Source organism: Amphiprion ocellaris, chromosome 10, assembly GCF_022539595.1.
Source record: "Amphiprion ocellaris isolate individual 3 ecotype Okinawa chromosome 10, ASM2253959v1, whole genome shotgun sequence".
Lineage (NCBI taxonomy): Eukaryota > Metazoa > Chordata > Actinopteri > Pomacentridae > Amphiprion > Amphiprion ocellaris.
Window position 1 is genome coordinate 28,070,237 of NC_072775.1, and position 16,062 is coordinate 28,086,298.

A 16,062-nucleotide genomic window follows, 5' to 3' on the forward strand; every position below is an offset into this window, starting at 1 on the left:
ATAAATAAATAAAATTTAGGTAGTCAAGTCCTCTCCAGTACAGAAATAAGGCTAATGTTCCATATTTACCGAACAAATTTAAATATGAAAGTTAAAACTCAACAATATTATACTTATTTATCTGAATATTATTATTGTTATTGATCAATATCTCATCAAATAAGAATAAAATGTATATTAATAATAAAACTAAATAGACATACATTGAATAATAAAAGAGGAAAAATGTTTAAAAGATAGGTTAAGACTCATTAGGACTAATATTTACAATATAAATTTGCCTAACTAATTCAACAAATAGGGTTTAGACCTCACAAAATACCAAACTGCCTGATTGATTAAAAATTAATACACAAAATTACAAAATTCTAAGCAAAACAGTACACGGAAAACCCGACAAATACAAATATTCCCTCTCAGCAAATAATTTAATTAATTAAAATTTATTTAAAAAAAAAGAAAAAAAACAAGCATTTATCCCAAAAACTTTTTAAAATAGAGACAGAAACGTACCTCTTTTTCAGAAATGTAAAAGTGATCACATTTATATAAAATTATTGAGTAAAATATCTGAATTATATACTATTACATGTTATTATTTTAGTTTATTTTTACTTTACGCTGCAAGAACAAGGTAGAAAGCGCTGAGTTGAGGTGGAATATGTGATGTCCGAGCCTCGGCGTGGCCCTTGAATGCGCCACAGTGCAGATGTTCAGAGGGTGTGGTGAGTTTAAACTCCTGGGTATGTTTGACACTGAAGGACAATATTCTCCATGAATTAGATGCGAAGCGTCTCTCAAGTGTCTCCAAAACTCCGGTAGGTGAAAAAAACTGTCAGTCTGACATCAACGGAGTTTAGTTTGGTAGTTTTCACACGTTTATATTTTATATTTTACTGTCTGTTTGCGTTAAATGTCGAGTCGATTTTGTGGTTTTTTTTTGGACTGTTAGCGAGCTAGCTAGAAGGTTTTTTTAGCATGTGCAGTAAATCAGAACAGAAGTGATTTCAGGATCTAGGAAACATCGGGCTGAAAGTGTAACTGGTTTTATTTCCAGTACAAACAGAAAACTGTGAATACTGGAAATAAAACCAGTTACACCTACAGGTGGTTTCAGTAGGTAAAACGAAAACACAGATAATGTTAGCATAAATTATAGTACACACTAGTTACTAGAATATTAGTCTACAAGTTTATGGTACCTGACTTTATAAATTACCAATTTTATGCCACATTATATCCTATTATTATTATATATTTTAATATTAATGATTGTACCCACTCTACACATAAATATTAACACAAAATGAGCATAATTAAATTATTATTGTGATATACTATTATTGTTGGGTGCTGTTTTGCTGAATAAACTAGTCTTATTTTTGTATTTTACAGTTCTTATACGTTGTTTTAAATGCACACTAAGCCAAGTTAAAGTTTTTTTCTAATGTCAGAGGCTGAGATCGATGATTATTTCAATTGTTGATTAATCTGTTTTTTTTTCAATTAATCCATTACTTGTTTTTTGTGAAAGTGTTGATCAGTATTTCCCAAATCAGATTTACTCAGTTAATTGTCATATTTATATGTTTTTGTAATCAAGTAGAAAGTCTGACTGGCAGTTTTTTTATTCTTATAAATATCATATCATCATATTTCTATCTAATCCAGTGATGTAAAATGACTGATGATTGTTTGTGTGGATGAAATGTTTTTTTTTAAATTATTTTTTATTTCTCAATTGCACTCCAGGGCACTTAAGGCACTTTGTTCTTTTAATTCTGTTTATTTTATATTTTCTTCTAGTTTTTAAATTCTTTGTCCCAGTCTTTTAACCTTTTTTTTTTTTTTTTTTTTTTTACAACACCTATGTTAGGATTACACCTTCAATGTTGTTGTACATTTACAATGACAATAAAGACATTCTATTTTTATTCAGTTCTATTAATACTTCCTCTAAGAAAAGCAAACAAAGTAGAAAAAAATTATGCAGTTTTGAAACCGAAAGCAGAGACTTTTGACTTTTTTCTTTTAACAATAATTACTTAAACCAATTAATTCTGAAAATAGTTGATGGTTAATTTAATAGTTTGGGACTAATCACTCAATTAACTGTTGCAGCTCTCCAGTTGATATTGTGAATTCAGGATATAGACACCTGTGATAAATGCCTCAGTTTCTTTAAACAGGAGTGTCAAACTCATTTTAGTTCTTGGGCCACATTCATCCCAATTTGATCTCAAATGACCAGTAAAATCATAACCTAATAACCTATAAATAACAACAACTCATATTTTTTCCTTTGTTTTAGTGCAAAAAAGGTATGTTCTAAAAATGTTCACATTTAATGAATTATCTTTTTACAAAACATCATGAACAACCTGAAATTTCTTAACAAAAATAAGATCAACTTCAAAAACATTATGCCTCAGTTCATCATTTACATATTATATCTCCAAAGGCACAAAACATTTAGTCACAGGTAGCTGGAACTGAACAATATAATATTTTACTTTATGATCAAAATGACAAAACTCAGACAAAAAAAGGACAAAAACAAGACAAAATATTACAAAAACGAGACACAAAGTGACAAAAAATGGACAAACAACACATGCAAGACAAAAAAAGACACAAAACGACAAAAAACTACATATAAAGCGAAACACAAAATGACAAAAGACAAAAAACACAAGCGAGACAAAAAAACACAAAATGACAAAAACATGACACAACAAAAGATCAGACAAAAAACAAGACAAAATATTACAAAAAAGGCACGAAACGACAAAAAAAATAAAAAATAGCAATATAGTATTATATTTTATGATCAAAGCAACTTGTCAAGGTCTAGAAATTATTTTAAATTTACAGTTTTACAAATTTGCAGTTGATGTCTTCTCTATTATTTTTATACTATACAAAACCGTCCCACGGGCCGGATTGGACCCTCTGGAGGGCTGCTTTTGGCCCGTGGGCCGCATGTTTAACACCCCTGTCTTTATGGCAAGTTGCATCTGAATGCAGCAGCATGATGTTTTTCCCAATACTGGTTTGTCATCAGTTTGAAACTAAAATTGGCCGAGCATCTCAATAAACATAGAAAAAGCATATTTAATGACTTAAATAATCAACAGCACTTGTACCATTAAATGTATGAGCAGAAGTTACTTAATTTATGTATCTGAATGTCAGTACATGACATTAAATTAAATGTATTTTTTTAGTCACATTTTGAATTTTTTTATTTAGATATGTTTAAATATCCTTGAATGTGCACATAATATGCTCAGTTGTCGTGCAGTGCAGCCTTTGTTAGCTTTGTTTTTAATGTTAAATCGCTCAAACTTTTTAAATTTACTTATATCTAAAGTCATCTTTTTCAGTTTCTGGTCTCTTTGAGAACTGCAGCCCCATGATTGTTCATTCAAGAGCACTTGAACGATGCATTCAAGTGCTCTTAATAAAATATGAAAAAATACAAATTTCTAACTAGAAAAATTGCCCAAATGGCAGATAATGTGTATGTACTAGTGGGAAATGTTTGTTTCATGGCAGAGTCATTGAATTTATTGTTAAAAGTCTGTGATAAAAGCATGTAAAAGTGATATAAAGCTGATTTGTGAACCTGCATTGCATTATTTCCATCCTGCAGTGACTTTTTCATTATTCTACTTTACTTAATATCAAAACTGTGATGATTAGTCAATTAACTGATCAAAAGAAGACGCATTTTCAAACAGCTTCATAGTTGGTTACTCTTATTTTTCTAGAATAAATGTCAAACATTTGATTATAAAGGTTTTAAAATGTAAGAATTACTCGCTGCTTGCTACTTTCTTCTTCTTGCATAGTAGTAATTAAATATTAGGGGATTTTGAGCTGTTATTTGGACATTTTTCACAGTTTTTATGTGTTTTAAGGGCCAAATAATGAACTAAATAACCAAGAAAATGGTCAGCTACCTAATCAGTTCAATTCGATTTTATTTATATTGCACCAATTACAATTCACATTTTCTCTAGACACTTTACAGAACCCATATGCCTGAAACCCCAAAGCAAACCCTAAGGCAGTGGTTCTCAAATTTTTTTTTCTGTCAGGCCCCAAATTTACAGTTTATGTCTTCTCTATAAAAGTTGTCCCTGGGCCGAAATGGACCATCTGGCAGGCCGGTTTTGGCCCACAGGCCATATGTTTGATAACCTTGGTAAAAATAATCAGAGCAAATGAGTCAAGGTGGTGACGTTATCAAGTATGCCGGTGTTCCAATTGTACATTAACGATGCGTTCTCCCGTTGTCGGGAGTCCATACTTCCACAACAGCCAGCGCAGTTTGTGCACTGTTTTGATGTAAAGCTCTGGCATTAAATATGCTGCATATATAGCTGGTAGTAAGATGCAAACAGTATGTAGATGAACATATCAAGTATAGTAAGGGCGATGCAGAGTAGATCGGCAGAAATGGGCAGCTGGAAGCAGTGGGCTGGAGCAAGGTCAGCAGCAGCATCCCACAGTGGGTGGACATGATGGAGACTAAGCTAGTTGGTGGGACAGCAACCACAGATCAGAAGCATCCAGCTCCGGGACCAGGGACACTCTGAGAATGGACACAGGGGGAAACAGAGTGAATGTAATGCAATAACAGTGTATATATAGTAAATACATTGGTAACTAGAAAAACACTCAGAGAGCATAGTACTCCGCTAAGGCTGTTCATTCCCTCATATGGCATTTTCAGAAATGCAGCAATTTTTATATAAAAGCAGCATTTGTTTACTAGTTATTAATGATCAAAAATCACTGCAAAATAGAATGTAGCCATTTAATATGGATGTACAGAGAGACAGATGCACATGAAGGAAGTACACCTTCCTATAAAATGTGTAATTGCAACAAACACTTCAGAAAAATAACAAAATGAACAAAAAAATTATAGTTTCAAAGAAATACACACTGTATCGTGGTCTGAGAAATAGGTATCTACAACGTCCACCTGTACACAGTCTTTTTTGCTGACATACACGTGGTCCAATAATGTACCATAGTCTGTGGTGGGGACTCACTTGCTGAGCAAAACCAAAATCCTCTGTGATGGTCAAAATCTTGTGATGAGGGGAATCAATGAGATCGATGTTAAAATCCCCCATGGTGATGATTAGGACATTTGTCGGTAGGGATTTCATGAGGCTTTGCAGGCTGGAAATAAATGTTGGTGTAGCCAGAGATGGTGGCCAAATCAACCTGCTGCTGTGGCGTCAAGAATTTTTCCACAAAACAGAAGACATCTACCTGAAGGATTGTCTCATCTGTTTTCAGGTCTTTTTGGAGTTCCAAGTAAGAGCTAATGTTGAGGAACCAGATGTTCAAGGAAGCATTGGTAGTAGCTGACACAGCATTTATCTGAGTATTGGATGCACATTCTTGTCGGAGCCGGTTCATTTCTGCGAGTACAGATGGGTTAAATTGGATGGCACTCGCATCACAACCAGGTAGAAACAGACCATTCAGATTTTTGACCCAGCTGAGAGCAACATATCCTTGGCTTGGCACGAAGTTTCCGTTTCCTTACATGGAGACAATGATCTTATCCAGCGTCTTCCCTTGGACTTTATCAATGGTGCAGGTCCATGCCAGTGGGAGTGGAAACTATAGACGTCGACCGATTATTGGTCGGGCCGATTATCGGCGCCGATATTTGGAAATTTGACGTATATCGGCCTTTTTTTAATCCGACGGGCCGATACGAAGAAATCAATTTAAAACTGGGTTATTTTGGCTCAGATGCAGCTACCCCTCTCTCTCTCCTGCCTTCTGTCTCCAGCACTATCCACCCCCCGCCCTCTGATTGGTTAAGCGGCAGAGGCAGAGCCTCTGAAGCGGAAGCTGTCCTCACACACACACTGCAGGGAAGGGAAAGTTCTCTCGTGTGAGAAACTAAAATGTGTCAAAGGTAAACGCAGAAAAGTCTTCCAAAACTGTAATGAACATCCCATTGCTCTACATCTCACAACTACTACTACCATTACAGTGAGCAACAGAATAATGTAAGAGTGGAGTAAACATTAGCGGCAACTCTCGTATTACCTCCCGCCATGTCTGTGAATTACCTTCAGAAGTCAATTGACATGCCGCGCCACTTTGTAATCGAATGAAGTACGGATTTTGAACTGTCTACCAGTTTTTGAATCGTGTTGATCGGCCAAGTAAAACCAGAGTTATGATCAATCATAAATGCTGTACTTTTGAGCGAACTTTAGGCAAGCGCATTTCGTTCATTTTGTGTGGTGCACGGCTAAATGGGAGATTCTGTGAAGCCTTCTGTAGCCGACACAAAAACAATCAGAGAAACATCGGGATAGTTTGTAACTCTTTGGGAGAGACGTGTGAAAAGCAAACAGCTCTGAGACTCCCTGCTGGGACACCTGGGACAAAGATGCTCAACACTTGCAGCGGCTGGGGGACGGACAGAGACACTGACTGGGAGCGGCTGGGGGACGGACAGAGACACTGACTGGGAGCAGCTGGGGGACGGACAGAGACACTGACTGGGAGCGGCTGCACAGACACACTCCCAGTAAGAGCGTCTCTGTGTTACTAGTAAAGAGTGGAATATTTCAGAAATACACAGAGGAGAGATGGCCAAAGTGTGGATTTGGAACTTTCTATCATTTTTCTTTAGTCAGGGGATAGTTATAACTCTTTGGGAGAGCAGCTCTCAGCTCCGTTCAGAGAGCAGCACGTCCTTCACTGGCTTTGGCCACAGATCACTCTGCCAGACACAGAGAAGACACAAGATGCACAGAAAATGAAAACTTTGCTTCAGATGTAAAATAATAATAATAATAATAATAATAATAATAATAATAATGATAATAATAATAATAATAAACATATTCCAGCAAGGGCTGCACAGTGTCGTAGTGGTTAGCACTTTCGCCTTGCAGCGAGAAGATCCCTGGTTTGCGTCCCGGCTTTCCCGGGATCTTTCTGCATGGAGTTTGCATGTTCTCCCTGTGCATGCGTGGGTTTTCTCCGGGTACTCCGGCTTCCTCCCACAGTCCAAAAATATGCTGAGGTTAATTGATTACTCTAAATTGCCCGTAGGTGTGAATGTGTGAGTGATTGTTTGTCTATATATGTAGCCCTGCGACAGACTGGCGACCTGTCCAGGGTGTCCCCTGCCTTCGCCCGAGTCAGCTGGGATAGGCTCCAGCACCCCCCGTGACCCTAGTGAGGAATAAGCGGTGTATAGATAATGGATGGATGGATATTCCAGCAATGGAGAACACCAGGACTCCAGATTCTCCCCATGGTCCTAAAGCCCGTTGGCTGTTTTTTTGCCATTGTAGAGACTGTGGTGGACAGAAAAAGTTTTTTGGAGTGGCACAAATTCATTTATGTAAAAGTTTATTGTGAGTCCTGATGATTTTGTAAATAGTTGTGCAAAAGCACCTAAAAATTTCCTGCATTTGAATGCAAATAGTGGCATATAACTGTGTTGATTGCTAAATTTGCACATTATTTTATGATATGAACAATTTATATTTGTATTCTAAGTTCTGAAAAGGATTCTTTACACATGTTTATGGTGTCCACATTAAAAAAATCTAACCTTTTCCTACTCGGACTTTGTATTTTTTCTGCAATTTTAGGTCTAGTGTGTTCATACATTATATTAAATATATGTGTAGAATCACACAGGTGAGGTTGTGCTGAAAAAAGACACCAAGCAAAGCAAGATCAACAGTTTTTAAGTTGAAATATAAAGGTAAAATCAGAATTAGTCAAAAACGAACCTCAGTGAAATTGTCCCCCCAGATTTGTAAGGGTTAAAACAAAGATAAGTCATTATAGTTATATTTAATTATTTAATTATTTAATGTCAATTTTCACACTTTTACTGCAAACTTATTTGTTTGTTTTGAACACATGGAGGGCTTCTGCTGGGTAGCTGTTGTCTGTTTTTGGTGCTGTTGTCTGTTTTCGGTAATGACCCTGGACTTCAGCAAGGTGATGTCATCCTGTGTACATGCAGCTGTTCTTACTTGCATCAGCAGCTGCGCAAACTGTTGGTCTTCTTTCTGCCTCATGCTCTGTTAGTTTCATCAAGGTGAAGTTTTCCTCCCAGAGTGAACCATGTAGTCGGGCATAGCTATCAGATGGGAGACAAAAGACATGATTTTGCCAAACAGGCTGCAGCTGGAAAAGGTCACCCACGGCCAAAATGCTAACTCCTCCAAATCGGGAATCTGGGTTAGAGTTCCCACATATGGCCTGAAGCCGTCGATGGATGTGGTAGAAGAGGTTGGCTCCAACCATAAACACTTCATCTATGATTAGGAGCTTCAGCTTGCCCAGCCATGACCTGAGTTTGTTCAGCTTCTCATTGCCTGCTGGTTGGTAGTTTTTATTGTTTTTGGTCCACAGCTAAAGCCAAGAGCTGAATGCAGTGTCATCCCTTCTATACCAAATGCTGCTGTTCAGGTGAATGCAGTCAGTAGAACCGGAAGTTAATCGGGCTGGAAATGTCCAGAGAGTGGCTTAAGAAGCTTCATGGTTTCATAGTGAACCAATTTGATGATATGACTCTTTCCGACTCCCCCAGGTCCACTGAGGAAAACTGTGTACTGTGGCATGGGTTGGTCAAGTTTCAAAGCAAAGATGGAATCGTTGCACAACTTTCGATGAAACCTGACAACTTTCATCTGCTTGTTGTTCAGGGACCGCATCATTGCTTTGTTTTACTGAGGTTTCATCAGGGTCTTATTGAGCTCTGCTGTAAAGCGGCCATGGAGCTCAGAACGATCACTAGATGGTGACTGAGGCACTAGGTCAACATTATTAAGCTGGTCTTCTTCTGGAAGCTCCCTTTCTTGGACTATTTCGTCAGCTTGTTCAGTCTGTTAGAACTGTACATTGGGAGCTACAACATCCCAGGCATCTTCTGGGGGACCCATTCTCTTGTAGGTCATCATAGGCTCTTTCAAGTTCTTCTGCATTACAACTGAACATGGCTTCATTAGCATGAACAGTGTGCTTTACATGTTCATAGTGAAAGAAGTTATACCTCAGAGAGGACCTGCTCCTTGGTATAATTCCCAGCTGTGGACTTTAAAGCAGGCATCCCGAAAGCTGGAAAGGAAGTGGTATTCCACTAATTTAGAGGAAGTTTATGTAGCTTGGAAAATAGTCTAGTAATTTATAAAAAGCTCTTCGTAATGCCAGGACAACATATTATTCATCTTTAATAGAGGAAAACAAGAACAACCCCAGGTTTCTCTTCAGCACTGTAGCCAGGCTGACAAAGAGTCAGCTCTGTTCAACCTTGTATTCCTTTAGCTTTGAGCAGTAACGACTTCATGAGCTTCTTTACAAATAAAATTATTACAATTAGAGAAAAAATTAATCTGGCCCTTCCTACAAATGTCACAGATGTATCATCGAGTACAGATGCTTTAGAATTGGCTGTAAGACCAGATGGATATTTAGAATTTTTCACTCCTATACATCTCTCTGAACTAATTTCAATAGTTTCTACATCCAAACCATCAACATCTTTTAGATCCGATCCCAACTAGACTGTTCAAGGAGGCTTTACCTTTAATTAATTCTTCAATGTTAGATCTGATTAATCTCTCTCTAGTAACAGGCTATGTACCACAGGCTTTTAAGGTTGCTGTGATCAAACCTTTACTTAAAAAGCCCACTCTAGATCCAGATGTTTTAGCCAACTATAGACCAATTTCCAACCTCCCATTTCTCTCTAAAATTCTGGAAAGAACAGTTGCAAATCAATTATGTGAACATTTGCAAAGGAATAGCTTGTTTGAAGAGTTTCAGTCAGGCTTCAGAGTGCATCATAGCACAGAAACAGCTCTGGTGAAAGGTACTAATGACCTTCTCATAATGTCAGATAATGGACTGGTCTCTATACTTATTTTGTTGGACCTTAGTGCAGCATTCGATACAGTCAACCACAAACTTTTATTACAGCGACTAGAACATTCTGTTGGCATTAAAGGGACAGCACTGGACTGGTTTAAATCCTACTTATCAGACAGGTTCCAGTTTGTGCATGTCAACAATGACTCTTCTGAGCATACTAGGGTTAATCATGGAGTTCCTCAGGGTTCTGTCTTAGGACCAATACTGTTCACATTATACATGCTTCCCTTAGGCAATATTATTAGGAAGCACTGTATGAATTTCCATTGTTACGCTGACGACACTCAATTGTATTTATCTATGAAGCCAGATGAAACTAATCAGCTAGGCAGACTGCAAGATTGTCTTAAGGACATAAAGACCTGGATGACCTATAATTTCTTACTACTAAATTCAGACAAGACTGAAGTCATTGTATTTGGCCCCAAACATCTTAGAGAATTGCTTTCAAAGCATATAGTTACTTTGGATGGCATTACATTGGCCTCCAGTACTACTGTGAGGAACCTCGGTGTTATCTTTGACCAGGACATGTCCTTTAATTCACACATAAAACAAATCTGTAGGACTTCCTTTTTCCACCTGAGAAATATTGTGAAAATCAGGAACATCCTGTCTCAGAGTGATGCAGAAAAACTAGTCCATGCATTTGTTACTTCTAGGCTTGACTACTGTAATTCCTTATTATCAGGTTGTCCCAAAAGCTCTCTGAAACATCTACAGCTGATCCAAAATGCTGCAGCCAGAGTACTGATAGGAGTTAGCAAGAGAGATCATATTTCTCCTATACTGGTTTCTCTTCATTGGCTTCCTGTTAAATCTAGAATAGAATTCAAAATCCTTCTTCTGACATATAAAGCTCTTAACAACCAATCTCCATCATATCTTAAAGACCTGATAGTACCATATTATCCTAGCAGAACTCTTCGCTCTCAGACTGCAGGCTTATTTGTTGTTCCTAGAATCTCTAAAAGTAGAATGGGAGGCAGAGCCTTCAGTTATCAGGCGCCTCTCCTGTGGAACCAGCTCCCAGTTTGGGTTCGGGAGGCGGACACCCTCTCTATTTTTAAGACCAGGTTTAAAACCTTCCTTTTTGACAAAGCTTATAGTTAGGGCTGACTGGGGGACCCTGACGGGGTGAGCTGGTGTTTTCATTTGCAAAACTGACTTCCCCTCTTGACGTCCCTTTAGTTTGCCCCTAGTTATGCTGCTATAGGCCTAGGCTGCTGGGGACCTCTCTTGATGCACTGAGCCCTTCTCTAACTACCTATGTATTTACTATATATACCATTATTGCATTACACTCACTCTGTTTCTCCCTGTGTCCTTTCTCCGAGTGTCCCTGGTCCCAGAGCTGGATGCTTCAGATTTGTGGTTGTTCTCCCACCAACTGTAACCCTCTACCTGTAGTCCTCTACCTCTATCCCTCTACCCCTCTATCTCTATCCCTCTATCTCTACCTCTCTACCTCTTCTGTCCCTCTCAACCCGTCCGGCCAGCAGGCAGATGGGTCCCCCCACATTAGAGCCGGGTTCTGCTCGAGGTTTTTTTCCCTGTTAAAAGGGTGTTTTCCTTGCCACTGTCGCCTTTTGGCTTGCTCTGGGGGTCAGGCATATGGGTTCTGTAAAGCGTCTCGAGACAATTTGACTGTAATTGGCGCTATATAAATAAAATTGAATTGAATTGAATTCAATTGAATAGTGTTCTTTGAAGGAGGGGAATTGACTTTTCAGATCAGCATCTTCATCTCGCCATGGATAATACAGCATGAGCAAGTTCCTGTATTTGTCTTCACTCTCTTTCTTTTCTTTGTGGCACTGTATTATGCAGTGGCGCTTGCCTTTCCTCATGTGTCCCAGCCCATTACATAGAGTGACGATTGTTGGGAGGTTGTCATGATTTTCTTTAAAATCTGATTCATTTTTACCAGTGTCATTGCCATCACTGCCATGTAGTACATTAGGTATGTGATCAGTTGCCTCATCAGGATCATGTTTTGTGTCAGCTGTGTATGTGCCTGAAAATTCAGCCAAGGACATGTCCTACAGATCATGAGGTCTTGAAGCATACCTGTCAAAGGGAGATGTGCAGAAGATGTTTTCATCATCATCATCCATTTCTTGGAGGATCTTTTGAGGCTTCAACATAGATACTCGTTTATCTTTGGGTGCTGTGTTGACAATCACCACTTTTCTGCTGGCCTTTTTCCGTGGCAGAGAAAGTAGCCTAAGCAGCCTCCTGGGCACAGACCTTCCTGTTGTTAAGGAATGATGACCCGACCTTTCTCAGCTTTGATTTTAAATCGTCTCCTCTGTTTTCTTCTGCCACATTTTTCAGCAGCTCACTCGTGGCTCTTTCACTTTTCATCATGTAGCTGGTGATATACATAATGCAGGAATATGGGTCCATTATGAACTGCGGGTCCATGTTGTTTGTTTGGAGAATCTTTGGGTTATACTGGTTGATCCACCTTTTGGAAGGTTGATGCTGTACCACCACCCGTTTCCCTAATTTCATCAACTTCACCACTTCCTGGTACAGCTGTGGGTGCACATTAGCCATATGCAGCAAAACCTCCAAGGAAATATCTTCAGGAATATTTTTGTCTTCCATGACTTTGCACACTCTGTTAAAGATGTGTGTTTTGGTTTTGATTAGACATTGTGCAAATGGGTTGTCTGCATCAGGTTCTTAAGCAATTACAGTTTCAGCAGAGGGGTAATGGGGAAATTTGAATCTGCATGATCCTCTTCTTTGGCATGTTGCTGAGTGTACATGCTTCTGCACAGAGAGGACAAGCTGCCTTAAGTCACTCTCATCTTCTCCTGGAAGAGAGATGGCCTTTGGTGATGGTTGAGAAAGGCGATAATTTCCTCATCACTGTTCTTGTCTAGTTTCGGTGCATCCTTTATCCATAGGATGGTGTGTGCATGTGGCGAACCTCTGGCCTGGAACTCAATACGTATCATGTAGTCCAGAAGCTCGCCAACTGGATGAGCCTTTCCACCAAAGAACTCTTTGAAAAACATGTCCAGTCAGTGTTTGAGTTGCTGGGTTGCACCTAAGCCAGCTGCACTTTTCTTCCCATGACATATTTTTTATGTCATCAGCTGTCAGTTGTATTCCATATTGATGGGCTATACTCTGCATGACTTCTGGCCACTGCATGTCAGCTGCTGAGAGGGTTAGGAATCATGTAGGGATTCCAAGTTGCCTGACCATAGCCAGTAGATCTAACAACACAGTGTTCCAGTATGCAGGAGAACCTCTGATGTTTTTCATAAACCTGAAAGCAGTGTCGGTGCAAAGCATAGCATGAACATTGCCAGAGACCTTCATGAGACCAGCATTTATCTTCCTATCCTGGAAGGTCTGACCTCGAGTCTGTCTCAGAGAAATCTGGATGTCATCACTGAGTTGTTTGGCCTAGACTGCATACTGAGCTGCAAATAGATAGTCAATTTCACTGGCAAATCTGCCGTCTTTGTTCAAAAGCCGCTGATTAAAGTATTGTCTGGGAGATATGTTCTTTTGTCTATCCAGAGATAATCCCCCACAACCAAAAAGATACTTGGAAGGATTTGCCAGTTCTTCAAAGTGTCTGTCTGTCAGAAAAGGGCAGGGTTTCTGGCTCTCTCCTGGTGCCAAAGAAAAAATACAGTCACCATCAGCTACTTGCTCTTTCTGCAACAGAGTGTCAAATGGCATGCCTCTCAGTGTACTTGTCTTTTAAAAGGCAATTCTATCTTCCTCATCTTCCACCTGGTGCCTCTTCTCCTTTGCTTCTCACTCCTGTGTGAACTCTTCCTCAGCATTCTGAAATGCCACGTAATGCAACTCACCTATCAGTCCAGTTGTTATTGTATGCTCACTTCTTCGGTGTTGGGGGTGAATGTTATGTGGCCACTCAGGAGTGATGGTGTTGATGATTTCAATGTTGATGTCAAACATATCAGCAACACTTTGAACAGCTAAGTTGTCTGACCATGCGCCATTTCGCAGGCTATCAATGTACTGGTTAAACTCTTGTTTCTGTTGTTGACTCAGACTGTTGTGTGTGGGTGACAGAGATGGACTGTTACAAATCTGCAGAAAGCCCAAGTAGTACTCCTTGAACTCTGGCCTCCAAGTATTCAATCAGCTGGGCCTATATCTGTAGTGTAGTTATTGCTTGTATTCCAGCTGTTGGGAGGAGATGGAAACCGTATGGAAAAAGCAGTTGCCATCCCCAGGCACATTTCTTATCTTCAGGTTATGCCTTTTTGCTAAATGCCTCAAGAGTGGGTAGTCATCTCTGGTTGGTAGAGGTGATGGAGGAGCTCGTGATGCAGGCAAACTGTTGACAACTTCCATCTCTTCACGATTGGCTTTTGCTATCGCTTCCCACAAGTGTGGATCATCGTCTTGCCACTGATTTTCCCAGTCTTGGCATAAGGTGAATTCTGGTAGAGAGGGTTGTTTTCTTTCAGCCAATTCAGTGCTTCCATCACTCTTTTGGGATGAATATATTCATGCATATAGTCGCCCTTGTAGCATAATTTTCTCTTAAGCTTAAGAGGCACTACTTCAGCTGTATCTGGAAGCCTAGACAATAGGCATATGAGTGGCTGCAGTTTGGATGGTACATTTACTGCACTTCCATGGATAGCTTTCTATCCTCCTTTAGGCAAGCCTACAAGCTTCATGAAAGGAATTCTCTCACTAATCAGTCTCAGCTCCAAAGACCTTAACCCTGCCAATTCTGACGGTATGACATCTAGTGCCAATCCATTGACCCATGACTGGGTTGGGACTTTTCCTCTCTTGAGTGTTGTATGGCAGGTAATGCACACCCAAGATTTGCCATGAGTTCCAACATCATCTTTAGAATACCTTTTATGTCTTGGTTTGCTGTGTGCTTTTCTACCTTCATCTCCAGCACTGAAGATCGGTAATGCCATCGATGACAGGAACAACAAACATAAATAGGTCCTTCAGCTATTTTAGATGCAAAAATGGCTGCACTTTCATCAACTGTAAACTTCTTTTTTCTGTTCCAGCCTCCTGTGACTCTGGATCCTATTTCTCTCTGCAGTGCGATGGCTTTCTGCAGCCTCTGGTGTCACTTCTGCTGTATTTTTGCATGCAAACCTTCACAGAAGCACGGCGTGTCTTAGCTGACTCTAGTTACTGTCCTACTTGAAAGATTTTTCAGTAACTACCTAACATTTTTACCCAAATGCATGATAATGTGACATGACTGGCTCTATTTTGTTTAGTTTAGGAACATTATAGCACACATAATGAGACACAGCTGTTATTAATGGTATCACTTGTATGTTTTCAGCTGTTGCAGATCAGTATTTACATCATGCAAAATGTCTGTCAGCTCCACTGAAAACCTGCTTTGTGTCTGTTGCTTCCTCCTTATTAAACTGGTAGAGAACTGTGGTTACAGGAGGAACTTTTTACATGGCAGATATTTGACATGTCTTAGTAAGAAAATCACACACGTGACGCATAAACTAACAAAGGTTCTGTTCTTTAAAGATTTGCCAGTGAACCAGTGTTCATGATACCAGAACTGTGTCCCGAGTGCAGTCAAAAAAAACCGAAATGCTGTTAAAAGGCAGCTTTTTCTACCGAAATACTTGATTACGAACTGCTGACCGACTTTACTATTCCAGATTTCATTTTATAAAGGAAATGCTGCAGCCGCTGACAGCTGCAAAACATTACTGCTAACTGCAGATGGAAATGGTTCTGGAAAATGCTGCAGCCTGAGCGTGAAAATATGGTTTAAAATGTTTCTAAAAGATTTTTGTGCAGCAATAAATATTTATGGCTAAATATGGAAAAAAAACTAAGTTAATGTTTAAGCGTAACTAGTAAGATTGTACAGAAAACAAATTTTTTAAAACTGTATTTGGAAAAAAACTGTCATGCACTAATGCATCATTTTCTACATACGTGAATTTGTGAACTACATTAACGTTTTTATGTGCGATACTATATTATTACTAGCAGTAGTAGTATTGTTATTGTCATTACTGTTGTCATTATTATTACTTTTACTATTATATACTAAAACTGCTGAAGAGGACATATTCTATTTGTATAAAATTGAAAAGCGGC

General features: G+C 39.0%; 1 protein-coding gene across 10 annotated transcripts in view; it reads left to right on the forward strand.

Annotated features, from left to right (window-relative positions):
• Positions 1-720: 720 nt before the first annotated feature.
• Positions 721-16,062, forward strand: part of LOC111585752 (uncharacterized) — a 120,989-nt gene continuing 105,647 nt past the window's right edge. For 7 of the 10 annotated variants that reach the window (XM_055014353.1, XM_055014344.1, XM_055014345.1 and 4 more), the window contains exon 1: positions 750-818. In XM_055014353.1, coding sequence (XP_054870328.1) covers positions 784-818 — 35 coding nt within the window. In that variant the 5' untranslated portion in view covers positions 750-783. Of the gene's footprint in view, positions 819-16,062 lie in introns of all 10 variants that reach the window. The other 3 variants (XM_055014346.1, XM_055014351.1, XM_055014352.1) reach the window with 3 other exon arrangements.